The sequence below is a fragment of the Cibotium barometz genome, chromosome 3 (assembly GCF_041138505.1).
Source record: "Cibotium barometz isolate CiBa-2024 chromosome 3, ASM4113850v1, whole genome shotgun sequence".
Classification (NCBI taxonomy): domain Eukaryota; kingdom Viridiplantae; phylum Streptophyta; class Polypodiopsida; order Cyatheales; family Cibotiaceae; genus Cibotium; species Cibotium barometz.
The window spans coordinates 64199587-64219055 of record NC_141048.1 but is presented as its reverse complement, the minus strand read 5'-3'; the positions used below and the strand labels follow the sequence as shown (position 1 = coordinate 64219055).

At 45.1% G+C, this 19469-nt stretch overlaps 1 protein-coding gene across 1 annotated transcript in view; it reads right to left on the bottom strand.

The window, feature by feature from the left end:
- Window positions 1-18554, bottom strand: part of LOC147640392 (ubiquitin family protein) — a 73726-nt gene extending 55172 nt beyond the window's left edge. Inside the window, exons 1-2 of the mRNA XM_086780070.1 lie at window positions 18230-18554; window positions 4829-4973 (exon numbers count right to left, since the gene is read on the bottom strand). Coding sequence (XP_086636196.1) covers window positions 4829-4973; window positions 18230-18519 — 435 coding nt within the window. The 5' untranslated portion in view covers window positions 18520-18554. The remainder of the gene's footprint in view (window positions 1-4828; window positions 4974-18229) is intronic.
- Window positions 18555-19469: the final 915 nt, after the last annotated feature.

Here is a 19469-nt window from a genome sequence, read left to right as displayed (position 1 = left end):
CAAAGGTCATATCCACCATGGCATCATCTTTCCTTGCTTCAATGACACTTTGTACATAGGAATCTTCATGCAAGAATTTCAGCTCTTGCTCCTTTGCCTACAAAAGCTTCTTCATGTGCTCCAATTCAACCCTCAATGCATTGGGCTCATCCTCATGCACAGGCTCTTTTCCACAGGATGGATGTCCCATGAATGCACTGTCATAACCTCTCTCAAGAGATTTGTGCCGTCCAAGCAATGCATCGGAATCACGAGAAGCACTAGACTGGCCTTTGGAATTTGGCACTTCCAAAAGGTTACCTTGGTGGTCCATTGAGTCAAGTGTCTGTATTTGCTTCCAATCTCAAAACACCGCGTCTCCTCTTGAGGAAGAGAGACGACCAGGCTCTGATACCAATGTAACCGCTCCCTACAGGAGGCCTGACAAATCGGAATATAAAATACACATATTTTGGATCACTTAACTAAGTCAAACATCGGACAACACTTGCAACATTGAAACTAAAAATAACAAAGAACACTTGACACCATCACTGGGACCGGAAAGCCCCCCTCCCCTCCCCTCTCCCTCCCCTCTCAATTCTGTTGTATGTCTTGGAGTATTTATTTGTACAAGTGTTCACGGGCCCTAGGCCAGATTTCTCCATAACAAGGAGTGACTACAACTGGTAAACAATGAGATGTTGTCCGTGAAGAATCAGTTGTCGGAGTAAACAAAGTCACAAGTAATCTCCCACCTCCACTGGTTGAATACCTGCCCTCCCTGGTCTTCCGAGACCGTGCACCAATAGGCACGCCCGTACTAACGGCTGGCAAGGTGAAACACCGCGGAGGAAGCAATACCTAGTGCTCTTAAATCAGCTTTGCTCCCAGTTTTCCTCATACCCCAAATGACCTTTACTGGCTCCTCCAAAATGTGAGACGCGGTCAAGGTAATCATGGGAAGAAATCACCGTCCTAATGGCCTTATTAATGAAGGCAACAGGGGGTGATATTTTGCCTGACAAAACTTATACAAACAACATTGAATTTTAACAATTACTGAATCTGAAAATACAAAGATAAATACCTGACAAATATTCAAATTCAATTCCCAGGAGAGAAGCTCATCCCTTTTTTATTACACTCCCAAATTGTAGGCAGATCCTGGCAACAGTAGATGTTGAAAATCAGCTGGTACAACTGAGGGTACAATCAAGTACAACCTGATACAACTAGTAAAACAAGTACTGCCAAGTACTACAAGTACAAGAGGAGATGTAGTCGGGTACAACATGCGGACACATCAAGTACAGGTGCAATCGGGTAAAACAAACGAGTATCAGTACAAGTGCAGCCGGGTACAACAAGTGCAGATGCAGTCGGGTACAACATGCAGGTAATAACAAGGCGGGTACAAGCTGATAATAACAAGGTGGATACTTTCCTTCAATCACACTCCCACCAACCATCCACGTGTGGGGAAAGAATAATTACCTCATGCAATAATAACTATAAATGTTATTAATAATGTTGAGCATCCACATTAGAGAAAATGTCCAGCCAGTGTTTAAATGTGTGTGAACACCCAACCTTATAATTATTAAGGTTGACATTACTTAAAGGATTTTACATTTGAAAAGGCCAAAAAGGGTAATACTTACCACCAGTTCACACGCCACACCAACTCATCAGCAAACAACACATCCACGGTACACTGGGGACGTCCCCGTCCAGTGAACTAGCACGACATAGCAAGCAAACACACGTGAACAAGTCATGCGAAAACAAGTTTATGCATGCAAACATAAATGCATGTGCACATGTAATGGACGAAATCTCCCTTTCATGAAACTTGTACAAAGATTTCTTGTCGGGCACGAAATTGGCGCGACAGAAATGTGAAGTCCTGTCCCAAAGGCAAAACACAAGTCTTGGCACGTGCCTTCCTATGGAGTGACAACCCCATAGACAAGGTCGGCACAAATATCAGTCCTACCATGGAGTGACAGCCCCATGGATAAGACGCACACACGGGTGGCACACAACTGGTTCCCCTCCATGTGACACCAAATGATTGACCCTTTCACATGGGACACTGGCCTGGCCACATGTGAACATGGTACAAATCTGGCCGCTCTATGGAGTGACAGTCCCATAGAAGTGGCTCCAGAAATGGAGATGGACCAAATGGTGACAGAAGGCAAGGTTGAAGCACACAAGAAGAAACATCTCCACTGCTGCCCAAGGCTGAAAACACAGCCCACGCACCACCACCGACAATGGATGACAGAGAAGACAACATAGGAGAGAGAGAGCTGCTGCCACCACAAAAACACAGCAACCAAAGCTAAAGCACAGCACCCTAGAAGAAAATGCAGCCACCAATGAGAAAACACAGCCTTCAAGAGGAAACACGCAGCAGCCAAATAAAAACGCAGCCACGCAATGGTGAGGAAAACAGCCACATGGAAAATTGCACAAAACGCAGCCCTCTGCTGCATATGTAGCAAAAAACGCAAGCCTTCTTCTGCTCCCAAAAACGTTGAACTTCTTGCAGGAAGGAAACTAACCACCGCTGCCTTGAAGTGTCGGTCACCTAAGCGACTGATACCATGATCAAGTTGCACAATGTGGAAGTAAAACATAGGAGAGAGGGAGAGCAAAGGAGAGAGAGACACATCAGACAATGAACATCATGTTATGTAGCAAGAGGCTTTTACAATGGCAATACCAGCCAGCAGATGGTGTAGAACATGTGCCTGATAAGGAGTGAACTGAGTTAATAAGTGAGAAGGGAAGTGGCCTTTATAATATATATAGGGAAGGAGTGAAGTTGGCCGACTGCAGCAAATAACCTCACGACCAGCACAAATGAGATAAATACATGTGTGCCAATAAAAGGCCCAATCCCCACACACAATGAGATGCACAAATTCTAACAGAAGTATCCATGTGCTTTTCTAGCCCCTCCTCAGAATCTACAATGAGTACAATATCATCAGCATATAAAAGGATGGAAACAAGAATACCTCCTAGAAAAGCTCCTCCGCCTCCGATTCAATGAAGCCTGAGATCTCATCTATGTAAAGTCCAAAGAGGGTCGGAGCTACTAGGCATCCTTGTTTCACTCCAATGGTGCTACAAACCTCCTCGGATGGTCCTCCTGAACATCTCACCCTACCAATAACTAACTCATATAAAGCAATGATAGCCCAAATCATGTCAGACAAGACCCCGAGATGCTGTAAGCACTATAGGAGACGGGCCTGAGGCACTGTATCAAAAGCTTGCGGAAGTCCACAAAGCAACAATATAGTCGGTGGCCATCTGCCTTGGCGTGCTTGATGGTAGTCTGAAGCATGAATATGTGATCCAACGTGGAGAAGGTCCTCCTGAATCCTGTCTGCCATGATGCCATGTATCCCTCTCTCTCTACCAGTGTGCTAAGCTCAGACTCAAGTATAGATCCATAGAGCTTTGCCAAGATATGGCCGATCATGATGGTTCTATAGTTATTAGGATCCATGGGGTCTCCCGCCTTACGGATAGGTGCACTAATGTGTGATGACCAGGTGGGGGGAAAGCCCTCTGAGAGGGCCCTATTAAACATATGGGCTAGGCGGGGTGCTAGGGTGTCGCCTGCATAAGAGAGAGCTCAGCCATAAGCCCCTCATGATCGAGTGATCGGCCGTTCTGACGCCTGCGTATAGCCTTCACCACCATGTCTCCTATGAAAAAGGTGGATGTGATGGGATGTGCGTGAGGTAGATGTGGGATGTTTACAACAATGTGCTCGTTTCTTGCGCCGGCGAGTAAGATACCAGTGAATCCGTTCAGCTTCACGCTTTTGGATTTGGCCGGTAGCTAACTCACGCAAAAGACATGCATGTGTGATACGGCATTCGTCATCATACCAACAATTCTGAGGCATGGCACCTGTGCAAGCTTTGGCACGGTGGACCGACGGGTGTGTGGAAAATTGTCGATGGTGGATGTGTGGATGATTATTGTGAGTTGTGAGGGGTGCAAATGGGTCTACATCTAAGAGACGACGGTAGAGCTGATTTGCATAGATAAGACCACAATCATGGGTCAAATGGATTTGGGTGTAGTGTGTGATGGATGGTGCTTATGCTGGGGTAGGTGGTGTGCAGATGTGGGGCGAAGGTGAGATAGCTATGGTCGGCACCAAGCAGGCATGGTGGGATGGTAAAGTAAGGTATCAACGAGGCTAGTTCCGGCGATCCCATAAGATAATCGAGGCAATCCCATAAGATAATCGACCATGCTGTGGTGCCCCCCTTGTACAGAAAACTAGTAAGCCCTCCTAATGCAAGCCACCATGCCATCCCATTATAGATAGCAAGGATGTGGCATGAGCCAAGCTCTAGGAGGCATCTCCCATAAAAAGTGATGGCTCCATGGTCCTGAGAGAGAGAGAGAGAGTGTGTGCACACATGCACCAAGTTTATATGTGCAAAAGTTTGTTGTGTATAAGAGTGATTGGGTGAGTTAGATGGAGTGATTGGGTGAGTTAGATGGAGTGTGATAAGATTGGGTGATGTAAGCAATGATATCATGATAAGCCTTTTTGGCTATAACTGTTGTACTTGGCTTCCTTTATGTGAGAGTTTCATGGAATAGATTTGGTGTGATTTTATAACTCCTTATCTTGCTTTCTTTGCTTAATCCACTCCTTAATTAATTTAGTTATCATCAACAAGCTCATCAAAGAAACAACATGACTGAGCTGCTTATATTGCTTGTCTTAAACTTTACAAACCATTTGAGAGCTCAAAAACTAGAACAAAGTAGCTACTAGCTAATGAAATCATCTTACACCCACCTTATATTGCTCAATACGCCTCCTCAATTTTAACTTGTTGACTTCCCTATCTTTGATGTCCAAGCTATCAACCTCTTCAAACTCAAAATCATCCACAATTTCTGGAGCATCGACCGGCTCCACAAGTAATTCATCTTCAACAGTGCTGAAAATTGCAAGTGAGAACTCCTCATCAACCAAGACAAAACAATCTAGACATCCATGTAAAGATAATGACTCATTATTTTAAAATAACAAACTTCTCATATCCATTCTTAATGAGTTGCACTGATTGTACCAAACAAAATGCAAGTGAAACATTCTTTTGAAGAAATCAGGGTAAGTGTTCTTTTGCTTTATTTCCAACATTGATTCAAGAAATAAAGTGAAAGCAATGTGGACATACTTTAATCGATAAGATAACATTTGGCCATGGTACTTAGTGTTAGAATTGTGCATCTCAGTGTATTTATGGGGTTTTCCTATTTATGGGCTTTTATCATTTTCTCCTATTTTTAGTAAGTCGTGGGCAGTCGGCCTGTTTCTAGAGGCAATCGGCCAGTTCACATATGCACTAAAAAAGGGGTCTTTTCTCATATTCACTTGATGTAGTTCATTCCAAGCACAAGTTCAACACTACTTGCTGGCTATTGCCATTGTATAGTTTCTTGCTATTATAAAAGGTGATCTTGTCCCACAAGCTCTCTCCTTTGCTCCCTCTTCTCTCTCTTGTGTTGTCTACGCAGCATATCTCCTCTCACCATTCATTGCAAACCTATATTGCCTTGTTCCTATAGCATCAGTACGATGTGCCATGCTGAGAGAGTCATACATATAGTTAGTTCTAGCTTGCAAGCATTGTCCCCAATAATGTTTACGTAAATTCAAGACCATTCCACGATCTACAAGTTAACATTTCTTTTCACAACAATCTATGGTGGACAATAGGGATACTATGTCGAATGATATCCTTGTAGAGGAACCTGCTATTGTCGACAGCTCCTTACCCTTCCTTTTTACCATAAAATATCTTCTCTTTTTTATAAGCAAGGAAGCAAGGCTCCCATTGAACCCATTGTTGGCTATATGCTCTACTTGCATTTTTTCATCCAATAATGGTGATCCATCTTCGAAGGTAAGTCTTTTGATAGGCCATCTCACAAGGTTAACACTTTCCATTGTAGGCAATGTTGAGGAGCTAGTTTCACATGCCTACTCAATAACCACACCCACATCTTCTTCTCCAAGCACTTCAAAGTTCACTGCCTCATATGGAAAGACCAAAATAATGACTCATCTGTGCATACTCCAACACTTAGTAGCTAGTTTTGTAAAGGCTATGAGCCTTGACTGCCGCTTAATGTAATATAAAGTTGTCCCTTTTTTCCCCAAAAAAAAAACAATTGGCTTTTTATGTGTTTCGGTCAACTATGTAGGGTGGGTTTGGGGAAGGCTTGTTGTTAAGTGTTAGCATATTCATCCCCAGTTTCTGCCCATGTTTGGTGTCCCCTTTTGATCCCTTTTATGGCCCTTGGTTGTGAGCTGGCCACCCCTATTTTTCTGGCATTAGGTCAAGTGACTTTTCTCCAGTCGGCCAGCTTTGGTTTGTCCAGTCGGCCAATAGCTTTGCTCCAGTCGGCCAGCCCTCATGACCTATTTATAGGTGGGCTTGCCTCCTCAATTTTTCATAGCTTGGTCATCTTTTGTATCCCTCACTTATGAGACTAGGTTGTCTCTTGCTCGGGATTGCTTTCATTGCAGTATATTCAGCATAGTTGCTTCATATCTCTCTCTCTCTCTCTTGCGCTTCTCAGATCAGCACACTCTAGTGATTCTCTTTCTTCCGCTCTGTGCACTCTTTCATGGTATCATCGCTCTAGGTTCAGAGTTCACTCTGCTGCCCCTAGTCTATGCCCTGTTTTCAGCACCTTCACTTCTGCGTTTTTTCCCCAGATCTGCTGCTGGTCGGCCTGCCTCTTCCAGGCACTTCACCATTTCAGTTTAGCGCCTTTTGACCTCTGGGACCCCTGTACAGCTGTTGGCCTGCTCTGGTTTCACAGCGGCAGTACTGTAAGTGCTGCATTTCCTCTTCTATAGGTGTTTTGCAGATATTGGTTTGCTGTGGCACCCGGTACCTGTGGTGGACCCTTCTTCTTCTAAGATTGTCCGTTTTTTCTTCTGAGATTGAGCCCGAGCTTTGGTGATGGCTGCCCCAACTACTCTTCATATGTTCTCTGAGTCTGCAAAGTTGGATGGCTCCAACTCTACTTTATGGAAGGTGAAGGTGAAGGTGAAATCGGCCTCACGAGGAGTGGATCTCTGGGACTGGCTTGTTACAGCTGCCAATGCCACCTCTCCCACCCTTTCTACCGTTGGTGTGACTCAGAAACAGATTGATGTTTTGCGGGCAAATGATCGTCGTGCTTTCTCCTTTCTGATGTTGAATTGTCAAGATTCTATTCTCTCATGTGCGTACAGTAGATGCTGCACATGAAGTTTGGAAGGCATTTGCAGATCTTTACGAGATTAAGTCTTCAAGTCGGATTTTCGCTTTGGAAAAGCAGCTTATGAATTTGTCAGTTTCTACCTTTCCATCTTTATCTGCTTTCATCTCGAAGATTAAAGATCTCCGGGACGATCTTGTTGTTTGTGGGCAAGGATATCTCTACACAAGATATGGCTATTCGCCTCCTCTCCAAGCTTCCAGAGAGGTTTGATGGTTTCTTTCAGTCTCTTGTTTCTTCTCCTCGTCCTATTCCAATCACTTGGGAAGAAGTTCTCCCCTCCATTATGCAAATTGAGTCTCGCTTTGAGGAGCGGACTGGCACCTCTCATGGTACTGATGGAGCTTGATTGCTCAAGATAAAGGGAAGAATCGACAAAAGAAAGGGAAAGAGGATTTTGACAAGAACTCCAAGGATAACAACAAAGATAAAGACAAAGACAAAAATAAATCTTCTAAAAACAAGGACGTGGAGTGTCACTCACTGTCACGAGAAGAAGCGAGATGAAGAAGCAAAGGAATCTACTTCTACAGCGGTGTCTCAAACCAAGAAGAATGATGGTATTCTTATATTAGACGGTGCTTGTCGTGTACTAGCTCTTGTGACTTCTCAATCGCGGTCTTGGATTGTGGATAGTGGTGCTACTGCTCACATGAAACCTCACTGGGATTGGTTCGAGGACTTTACTGCCAAGACAGGCAATATCACTTTGGGTGATTCTTCTTCCGTGCCAGTTCATGGACGTGGCACCATCCCCATCTTCCGCTCCTCCAAGGACAAGAGATACTTCTCTGACGTTCTGTACATTCCAGATTTGGCATTTAACCTTTTGTCAATGAGTGTTGTACTTCTCTGACGTTCTGTACATTCCAAATTTGGCATTTAACCTTTTGTCAGTGAGTGCTCTTACAGCTCAAGGTGCGGAGGTGATCTTCTCTCATTACGAGATTACTATTCGTGACAAGGAGACTGGTAGCATCTTGGCTCAAGGAGTCCAAGATAGTGGCTTATACAAGCTAACCGCTTTGCTCTCTATTGGTTCTTCTTCAGCTCTTTGGCATACTCGGTTTGACCATTTGAGCTATCGGCTTCTACAACGAGCTTCGAAGGATGGGTTGGTTGAGGGTTTACCGACCATCAAGGCTCCATCTTCTGTTTGTTCCTCTTGTTTACAAGGAAAGTAGCACCGAGCCGCCTTTCCGAAGGAGGCAACACAGATCTTCGACATCACTTGCTCTTGTTCATGCAGACTTATGTGGTCCTATGAGTACCGCGTCTTTGAGTAAGCCGTTGTACATGCTCGTGATGGTGGATGACTTCTCCAGATTTACTTGGGTCTTCTTTTTGAAGTCCAAGGATGAGGCTTTTCAGCACTTTTGTGATTGGAGGGTTGAGGTGCAAAAAGAGACCAGTTTTTCGGTCAAGGTTCTTAGGACCGACAGAGGGGATGAGTTTACATCCCAGGAGTTTCGACAATATACAATCAAAGACAGCTTACTACAGCATATACTCCATCACAGAATGGAGTTGCAAAGAGAAAGAATAGGGCCATCATGGAAATGGCCCGTGCTATGCTTGAGCATTCTTCGTTACCTCGACGTTTCTGGGCTGAGGCAGTTTCTACTGCTATCTATATTCAGAACAAGTCTCCTATTGCTGCTCTTCCAATAAAACTCCATATGAGGCTTTCCATGGTGAGAAGCCCTCTGTTGTTCATTTGCAGGTATTTGGTTGTTCAGCGTATGTACATGTGCCTAAGGAGCATCGCTCCAAGTTAGACTGGAAGTCTCAGCGCATGACTTTTCTCGGATACAGTTCTATGTCCAAGGCATATCGTATGTATGATCAACAAGCCGGCAAATTTGTTATGAGCCGTGATGTGGTGTTCAACAAGACTCCTGCATCTTCTGAGGGGGGTGGTGAGCTTCTTCTTCCTCCGCCTCCTCCTTCTCCTCCCCGCGCTTCTATTACACCTCCAACTCTGGATTCTCAATCAAATGATGATAATGACTCTTCTCCTCCTCTAGCAAGTTCAAGCAGATCGGTGCTTGGATGGTATTTTCAGACAATTCGTGATTTTGGGTTACGAGAGCTTCCTTCTACTCCTCTGCTTGGTTCTCTCAGGCGATCTTCCAAAGTTTCAAGGAGACAAATTCATGAGGGCAACATGTTTGTTAACTATGCTCTTATGTCCTCTATTATTCATGGTCCTTCAAATCCCACTTCTATGGACGAGGCTCTTTCACATGAGCCTTGGCGTCGTGCTATGCAGGCAGAGCTGGATGCTATTGAACAGAATGGCACTTGGATTTTGGTGCCTAGGCCACATCAGTGTAAGGTGATTAGTGTGCGGTGGATCTTCAAAACGAAGTACCGAGCTAATGGAAGCTTGGACAAGAACAAGACGAGGTTGGTTGCCAGGGGCTATGCTCAATGCCCTGGAGTCGATATCAATGAGACCTTCACTCCGACGGCCAGGATAACTACTATTCGCACCATTCCTACTCTTGCAGGACATCATAGATGGCCCGTATTCCAGATGGACATCAAGTCGGCTTTCCTGAATGGAGAGCTTACACAGGAAGTGTATGTTGATCACCCTCCGGGATTTGAGGTTCCAGGAAAATAGGATCAGGTGTACCGATAGAAGAAAGCTTTGTATGGTCTAAGGCAGGCTCCGTGAGCTTGGTACCAACGGATTGATGAGTTCTTTCAGAAGCTTGGCCTGCGCCATTCTCATGCAGATTCAAACCGTTGTTATCATTGTGGTCTATGTTGATGACCTCATCTTCACAGGTTCTTATTCTGTGAGGATCTGTTCAGTCATGGATGCTTTGGAGACAATAGTTTGAGATGATGGATCTTGGCCTTTTACATTATTTTCTTGGCTTTGAGATTTGGCAAACTCCTAAGGGTATTTTCTTCTCTCAGCAGAAGTATACACAAGAGATACTTGACAGGTTTCAGATGACAGGATGCAAATCAATATCTTCTCCTATGGATACTAGTGAGAAGCTCTCTTCTTGATGCTTTACCAGGGATTGATTAGGGACAGTATCGGGTTCTTGTCGGTTGTTTGGTTTGGTTGACCTACTCCCGATTGGACATTTGTTTCACAGTCAGCTTATTGTGGTGTGCTCTCAGGGTTCTTCGGTACTTGCGTGGGACTTTGGACTTTGGCATTTCTATGTCCAAGAGTGCACTCTTCTTGGATGGTCTGATTCAAATTAGGCTAGAGATCCAGATACTCGGTGTTTGACCACATTTTTCACTTGGGTCAGCAGCCATTTCATGGAGCAGTAAAAAAGCAACCTATTGTGGCGCTTTCCTTTATAGAGGCGGAGTATCGTGCAGTTTGTTATGCTACATGTGAGGCGATTTGGTTGCGGAGATTATCGGGAGAACTTGGCTTTCCTCCTACCGGATCTACTCTTCTTTAGTGTGACAATCAGAGTTGCATCACCATCACCAAGAACCCTATGTTCCATGCTCGTACGAAACACATTGAGATTCGGTATCACTATGTTCGTGAACGGGTTCTTGATCCCTTTTATGGCCCTTGGTTGTGCGCTAGCCACCCCTATTTTCCTGGTATTCTTCCCGATTTTCGTGGTTTTTTTTTCCAGGTCGGGTGACTTCTCTCTAGGCGGCCAGCTTTGGTTTGTCCAGTTGACCAGCCCTCATGACCTATTTATAGGTGGGCTTGCCTCCTCATTTTTTCAAAGTTTGGTCATCTTTTGTATCCCTCAATTATGAGACTAGTTTGTCTCTTGCTCGGGATTGCTTTCATTGCAGTATACTCAGCATAGTTGCTTCATTTCTCTCTCTCTTGCACTTCTCAGAACAGCAAACTCTAGTGCTTATCTTGCTTCCGCTCTATGCACTCTTTCATTAAGACCATAGTATTAGACCCCCACTTAGAAAGCATGTACCTTCTTCCAAGCAACATGTGTACACATGGGTAGAGAAGAATTGCAGGTGTGAGTTGCCGCAAACCATTCCATACATTGCGCAAACCGATTTGTGACCACCATCAAAAGTCTCATGTGCAGCTGGCCAGCGCATCAGGCTGAGCACTACTACGTAGAAAGCTGTGTGTTAGCTGCTATGCGGGCTGTACCAATGGTTTTCCTTGCTGAAGTACTATTGTGTATGGGCTCATGTACCTCAGGTTGTCCTTGCGGAGTACTATTGTATGGGCTCCCAAGAAGCTGAGCGCTCCAAGAAGGGCTGGTTGCCGTCCGCACGGAGATTAGATCCATTGAGGATAGGAGGGTGGAGTACAAGTACCATGCCAGAGCTTCATTCTAGATTCAAGCCGATGACAAAGTCACAGGGAATTTCTTTGAGATAGCCGGCCCCCACAGGAGGAGAGATGGTATTCGTAGGTTGCGTGGTCAGGATGGAACTATCGTTTTTGATCCCCCCCATGAGAGAGCCCTCGCCGCTGATTTCTTCCGATCTCTTCTCACTGGTGCCCCATTATCCCCACAGGTGATGGACGCGTGTGAGAGGGTCTGACGGCACACGAGAGAGGTGGCTCCCCCCTCTCTTCGGTCTTTATTGACCCCATTCACTGCGGAGGAGTTGGCAGAGGCGTTGACAGCACTACCCAGGGGAAAATGCCCGAGAGCAAACGGGCTTCCAATCTCTTTTTTCCTTCATCACTAGGACCTCATGGAAGGCGGCCTTTGAGTTGCCTTCAATGAGATTATGCTCACAAGGGGCTCTCAAAGGGTTTGATACATTTGATTCCTAAGGAGGGTGGTGAAAGATTGGAGATCCGACAATGGAGATCCATCACTCTTCTAGGGACCGCCTATAAGATCTGGCCAAGGCCATCAATAAGAGACTTCAACCTTTCCTCCCTGACTTGATTCATGACACTCAGACTAGCTTTGTTCAGGATCAGAGCATCCTCGACACCTTCTGGGAGGCGACGACGTCGGCCAAGATGCGACAGCAGACCTCATAGTGCTACTACTAGATTTTGAGAAATCTTATGTTAGGGTGGATTGGAGCTTTCTGGAGAGCACGATGAGCCAAATGGGATTCCCCATGGAGTGTATTCGTGGGGTTTCAGGACTCTACTTAGCCTCGCACAACCAGGTTCTCATTCAGAGAGCTGTGGTGACAAATTTCCCCTTTCTCGCTCGGTACGACAGGGCTATCCTCTGGCACCTTACCTCTTCCTATTCGTTGCCGAGGCCATGAGTAGTTTTCTCTCAGATCAGGAGACTGGGCTTCAAGGGTTGCGTCTCCCCTTCCACCCTCAGGAGGAGCTACTTGACTCAGAGTTTGCAGATGACACAACAGCTTACCTTTCAGGAGATGTGGGGAATCTCCAGAGATTTGCAGATGCAATCGAGATCTTTTGTCCCGCATCAGGAGCACTGATCAACTGGCACAAGTCGTGTGGTTTTTGGGAAGGCTCTACACCCGCCCCGACTTGGCGCCCAGTTGAGGCTTTCCATTGGATCCCGAGGGACACTCTAGTTCACTGTCTTGGATGCCAAGTGGGCATTGATATTTCTCCTGAGCAACAGCTCGCCCCTCTTCTTCTAAGTATTCAGAAGAAGCTTTTATATTAGAGTTCTATGAGACTCTCCCTTGCAAGTAGAGTGGTGGTGGCGAACCAAGTTCTTCTTGCCACTATGTGGTACATCACTTCGTGCTGGGCCTTCTCTCGAGCTTGCATTGGCCACAAGTACAACGGTTGATCCGGAACTTCTTATGGGCCAACAGTGAGGAGAGGCCTACCAAGGCCAAGGTGGCATGGAGAGTGATCATTCAACCATGACGTAGATAGGGACTAGGCCTCATTGACCTTGCTATTTAGAGTCGTGTCTTGCTGGGCAAGCTGATTGTTCGAGGACTCCTTCCCGGTGGTGAGCCTTGGAAGGACTTCCTCTTGGCTCGGATCTCAGCCCGCGCCCAAAGTCCAAGGGACCCTTGGCCGCAGAGTACCAGATGGATCTTCACAGAGATGCGGGCCCGTGGTTTTAGTCCAATTTTTGAGGACAGATTTGTAGCCAATTTTCTTCGAGCTTGGGGCCACCTCAAGCCGGCCCTTAGGCAGATAGCTCCGATAGCCTCGGAGGAGCGGCTAAGGCGTCTGGAACCCCCTGATCGGTTTACCCAGTGGCCACATGTTGGGGGCCCGACCTCATGTATCATGGGGAGCGTTGAGCATAAGACCTACCAGGTCCCTTGGAGACTAGATTGCACACAGATAATTACCTCGAAGGTGCAAGAGAGAGACCTGACAGGGATCCGGGGTAGAGACAGGCTCAGCATCGACATCGACTCAACTATTCCTCGGGAGTGGCTGACTCCTATCCCAGACCCGACTCCCCCTATATGGCTAGGCATGTTTACCAAGCATGATATTCTTGTGGCAGTCCATGAAGCAGATGAGGGCACTGGCCTGCTCACCTTTTCTATTGGATCCCATGGCAGATTAGAGAGATCCAAGCTCCCCTTAGAGGATTTCAGTGGCTGCACCCTACAGAGGGTGAGGGTGATTGGATTTCAAGCACGGGAGTGGCACATAGATCCACCACCAGCCAAGGTGGCCAGGGAGAGATTCAAACGACTAATATAGGAGTACCAACCTCTCACACACCTACAGCGGGACCCAAGCGAGTGGACTTGGCATGACCCCACTGATCGGGAGGAGACTCTAGATGCCCCCTTCTTTGCATATACAGCGCAGCTAGGCCGCAGGATCCAGATGCCAGAGATAGATGGCACCCTGACAGCAGCAACACATCGGCAATCACAAGGCCTCTCACAACGTTTCCTCTCAGATTTTTGGAAGAGCAAGAGCCTTTGGGACAGTTTTCAGCCTAGAAAGATCACCCTCTTTCTTTGGTTGATGGCACATAGAAGCTTGACGGTCAGCACTTGGTTGGCAGTTCAAGGTCGGCCAGCAGTTTGCTTGAGGTGTCGCCACCCTCAGGAGCCTCAACAACATTGTCTTTGGGATTGTTCGAAGGCTCAGCAAGTTTGGCGGCAGATTCTCCGCATCTTCACTATGGACAAGGCATCAACCCGGATCATTACATGGGGCACTATCACCTGGGCCACAGAGACTGAGATGGTTAGGGCTTACGAGGAGGATGAGAGAGGGCTAGCCCTTCAGGTCTCTCACCACTGCATTTCGACAGTACCAATCACAGCCCCACCTACAAATCACTAGAGACTAGGCTCATGCCAAAGATGGGAGATTTGCAGTAGCATTGTAGCCTGGCACATATGGCGAGCTAGATGCAGAGAAGCCATTGAGAGTACCCACACTCCGCTAGCTAAGTCTATCATGAGCATTTGGCTCAATATCTACGACATTTTCATATCCTAAAGGGTCCTTCTATTGTACAATGATGCATTGATGATGAGCCATCTTGTCACCATGCACTACAATGCAAAGTGCATGTGGCATGCTATGACTGGCCTAGCTTTGATGTGCATAGAAGAGAAAAATCATAGGTTGAGATCTGCCCTAGTGTATACACGAGAGTATCCAAAAGAGACACCCTCTTGGGACTCCACAAAGACTCTATATGTGTTGTCCCCAAAAAGCGATGTACACCACCAACTCCTCCACAAGCCCAAAGTATTGTACGGCAACTCATGTACAGCTACCACGTGGTAGTCCACACAATGTATGGCCTGCTACCCAAGACTATGTGTTACACACTACTACCATCCTATCATCGCTTTGAATCAGCCAAATCCTTCATGCGTGTGCTATCGCCCTTCAAACAAGTGCTTGGTCCTAAGCATGCATGTCTAGCACAAATGCAGCTTATAGGCACATTTCCACACACCGACTTCAGCATGCAGTCCATGTCCAACTCATACAAGGCTTTTCCAATCCCAACAATAAGCACCTACATAGGCCGGCTCTATAGGGTTTCTACACGTAAGGTTCCCTCATGCAAAAACGACCATGGGACACACATCTCTATTGCATACACCCTCTCTCTCTCTCTCTCCTACCCTCCAAATCACACATTTCAAGCATGCGTGACACAAAAACTACAAACATGATCATTCCTTTATAACCGAGTTCAAAACCTTAGCAAATACCACAAGAAAAATACCTGGGATTCTCGACATACTTGCAACCATGCGTGAGACATGCAAACCTTGCTTTTCTGCCTCCGTGTTTAGGTTCGCTCTGATACCAACTGTAAGATCTCCCTAAACCCTAAACACAAGACAACAAGATTAGTACCAACAAATCAAAGGGGTGCAAGCTAGCTGACCTCCCAACCGTAGGTCTAAATCCATAGACCGCCCCTGAGCCCAAAGGCTAAGGCTTCTTTGGACTATGTCTCAAACCTAGGCCCGGGCTTTCTGTCATCCGAGCACACCGATAGGATACAATACAATAGAACCCAACCACTTCAATAGGCTCATCCCACTTATATAGCCTTAGACCATCTCTAAATAGCCATTGACTCATAAATAGCTATACTTTATGTGATAACACTTATAAACACCATAACTCTTGTAATCACAGCCTGCTACACTAATCCTCAAGGTCCCCTAACCCTAGATTAGGTCCAATCAACCATATGATTAGCATCAAGCACTACTTGTCAACCACAAAAGATGGACAAAGCGAGAGAGAGCAAATTCAACTGTGCTTGATATGTTGAAATACACATTATGTGTGCATATACTAGGAGGCTAACCCACATTAGGCTTGTGAGCATAGGAGCATGGGAACAAGCTCTAGTGGAGCATGGGTTAGGACTAACCTTAAGGGTTAAGGTTAGGGTCAAGCATCCAAGGGTCACACATGGGAAATGGAGAGTCATGAGTCACTTGAGGATCCTCCTTTATAATAGGGGCATGGGGCACACTCAAGGGAGGCTTGGGAGGCCAAGGCTATGTTATCTTGAGGCTTAGGCTATGGTCTCTTGATGTTAGCTTGAGGCTAGGTTATGTTATGCTCTCTTGTGTACAGGATCATAACTACCCACCTACCATTTCACACTATAGCTACATGCTATTGGATTGGAGTTATACCTCTTGATGGTAGTGGCTGAGCAAAAATCACCTTGGAAGAAGTACTTACCCCTTGTTTGGAGTTTGCATGCAATAACACGGTTCACACGCCCACTAGCAACTCTCTCGCCGTGTGGTATTACCACCCATCCTTCGGATTCAGGATGAGATTTTGCCATTGATGAGTATGCAAGCAATCTTGATACTACATTTGCACAAGTGCAAACAGCCATAGAGAGGTCTCATGCGAAATACAAGAAGGTTACATCATAGACGCTGAATCTCAAGGAAGGTGATTGCATATTACTAAACCTTGAGAATGCTAGACTTCAAAAGCAACCAGATGTATACAAAGCTTTCTACAAGTATTATGAGCTGTTTAAGATCACGCTAAAGATAAATATAATGAATCTCAAGATTACATTACCTCGTCAACTCAACTGGAGGATACTAATGCTTTTCATGTTAATGTCTTGAAGAGATATGTGGGGCCTGAACCCATGAAACCTTTTTTTGAAAATCCGCTGAATGTGAATAAGCTTGAGGAGGTATGACAGACTGGGCAGATTGTATTTCATAAGCAGAGGACAGTCACCAGTGGCAAAGTCCTAAGGCACTACCTTGTGAAATTTAAGAATTATCTAGCCACTTACACAAAACGGTTAATGAGAAATACTTCAAAGAGTATCCAACACTTCTTGAAGCATATTTAGAGACTTTTCAATCATGAACAACAGTTACGAAGCCGGAGGAATTGGCTGATTGTCCATGTGAGAACCCCCGTGGACGCGTGTGCATAAATTTGTTTGGACTTGTCATAGTATATTCTATGTGTTTTGCACTAGACAAGTACTAATTTTGATCTGACTAATGTGAATGGTGCAAGTTCACACTACATTCAAAACCCGAGGACAAATTATTAAAAGGACCACCTTCTTATTAATTGGGTGCCCCTTCATTGATGAACTCTAGGCTATCTCAATCCGTGGCCATGTAAACGAGCATGGGAAGGTTCCACAAGCCTGAGACAAGTGACAAAACCCATGTGCAAAGGGTATGGTAGAGCTGGGCACTCCCTCCTTCCTTCTTCTCTAATGCAATTTCAAGCTTATATTTTTTCTTCTTCATTGTTTTTGCCTACCTCTTCATAAGAAGCTGTTAGGTCTGATTTTTTACCTCTTATATGAGCTACACCTCTCAACAGCTTGCTTTACTACTACCCAGAGATGTACCCATGAAAGTCAGCTTATTTTATGACGATCTTTTACTTGGCGAATGATCCGGCATACCCCTTGTTATATCGAAACGGCTACATTTCTAATCACTCAACTCTAGCTAGCCCTGAGGTATTGTGAAAGAACCTGCTCGACTTACTCTATTGATGCTTTACAACTACGCTCTCCCGATTGAGAAAATTCTTTTTATAGAGGAAATGTGAGATCCTCTTCTCCGAGAACTGCGTTATACATTTGTTTTGTTTAGACTTCATTATCCACTACAACATTGTTGCTAAATCATCTCTTTGTTTTTTTCATGAGATAGGATATGGCATGTTACAGAATCTCTCATGCAGAGGGGGTTTTCTTGTGACAAAGCTAGTCCAAGTCTCCTCTCTTTTACTACAGCCAGCTTAACCTTTGTGACAAGTGTTATGAGAAATATGTTTGACCATTTGCCTATAAGAATTATAGCAACATTATATTTGATCATGCATGAAGTCATGATTGTGTGACACAATCCGATACAACACAAATGTATGCTATATTGGATAGGAGGAGTCATGAAGATGATCAGGGATAACTAGAGTCATAATCATGTATCAAAGACATAGGTGGGGGTCATCATCATGAATGACATATGGGATGTATGATGTGATCAAGATGATGATGAGAGATCTTACCCGAGCATCATGATCTTGACGTTGGGTTTGAGGGGAAGTTGGGAGAGGAGGGCAGAGTCTTCGGCGGGCTTGGCGCCCATCTTGAGGTTGAGGAGCTTCTGGCGCTTGGGGAGGACGTTGGTGACCTCGCAGATGCGCCTCTTGAGCTCGCCCACCGTGTCGTCTGCGCACACGCGAACCGTGTAGTCTTTGCCCACCCACTTCACACTCAGAGTGAGCTCCTCCTCCGAAGCCGCTGCGCCCGCGCTGCTGCTGCTGCTGCTGCTGCTGCTGCTGCTGCTTGCCGCCATTTTTCCGTTCTTTCTACAAGCTTGCGTTGGTCTTAAGTCGTTAGTCTTAAGTTATAGATCGTTTTCCCATTCCCGGCTCTTGGTTTCGGGCACCCAGCTTTTTGATTTTGGCCGCCATGGAGATTTTGGAAGAGATAGATGGGGATGGAAAAAAAAAATCCTGTGGCTCTAGGAAGGAGTAGAGTAACATTGCATAAAACACTATTAACCATTTACAAAGGGGGAGGCTTCATTTATAGGAAAAAGTGAGCCTCTAACCAAGCAAACTGATTCTAGAATTTTCCAGATCAGTTTGGTCAATGTTTAATCATTTTTAGGTCAGTTTAGCTTACTTTTTGGATCTAGTTGAAGCAGGAGAGAGGAGAGATGAAAATATCTCATTATTTGTGAGTTTAAAACTCAACCACACATGTGAAATAGGCGCCTCCTTCATGAGGGGAATTCCCCCACACCACTGAGGTGTCAAAAAATGCATCATTTCTTCTAAATATCTCTTCTTTTTTAACTAATAACGTTGTCCTTAGTCAACTCTTCATCTTATGTGAGTATTTACTCATTTTTGCGGGGATTTTCTTTTATTCTTCAATTTATCTCCTCCCTACATTTGGATTAATCTAATTGGTCCATAGGAACCTTAATTCAAAAATTTCAGAAAATCTGGACCCTTAGGCTAAGGTCCTTTTTACCTGATTTCAACTTTTTCCAATTGCACATTGGAAATTTCTTTTTGAATATCTGTTTCAAGGAAAATCATTTTAGAAACTAGGAGGATTTTTATATCAAAAAATATCTCAATTTTGAATTACCTCTCTCTAGACATTTTCTCTCTCTAGGCCAAAATAGGGTAAAACGGGATCTTTCTTTTATTTCAGAGAGGAGAATAATTATAAGATCAGAAGGGGAGGTTTTTACACCTGCACACCTGAAAAGCCGGAGGGAGGAATCTTACA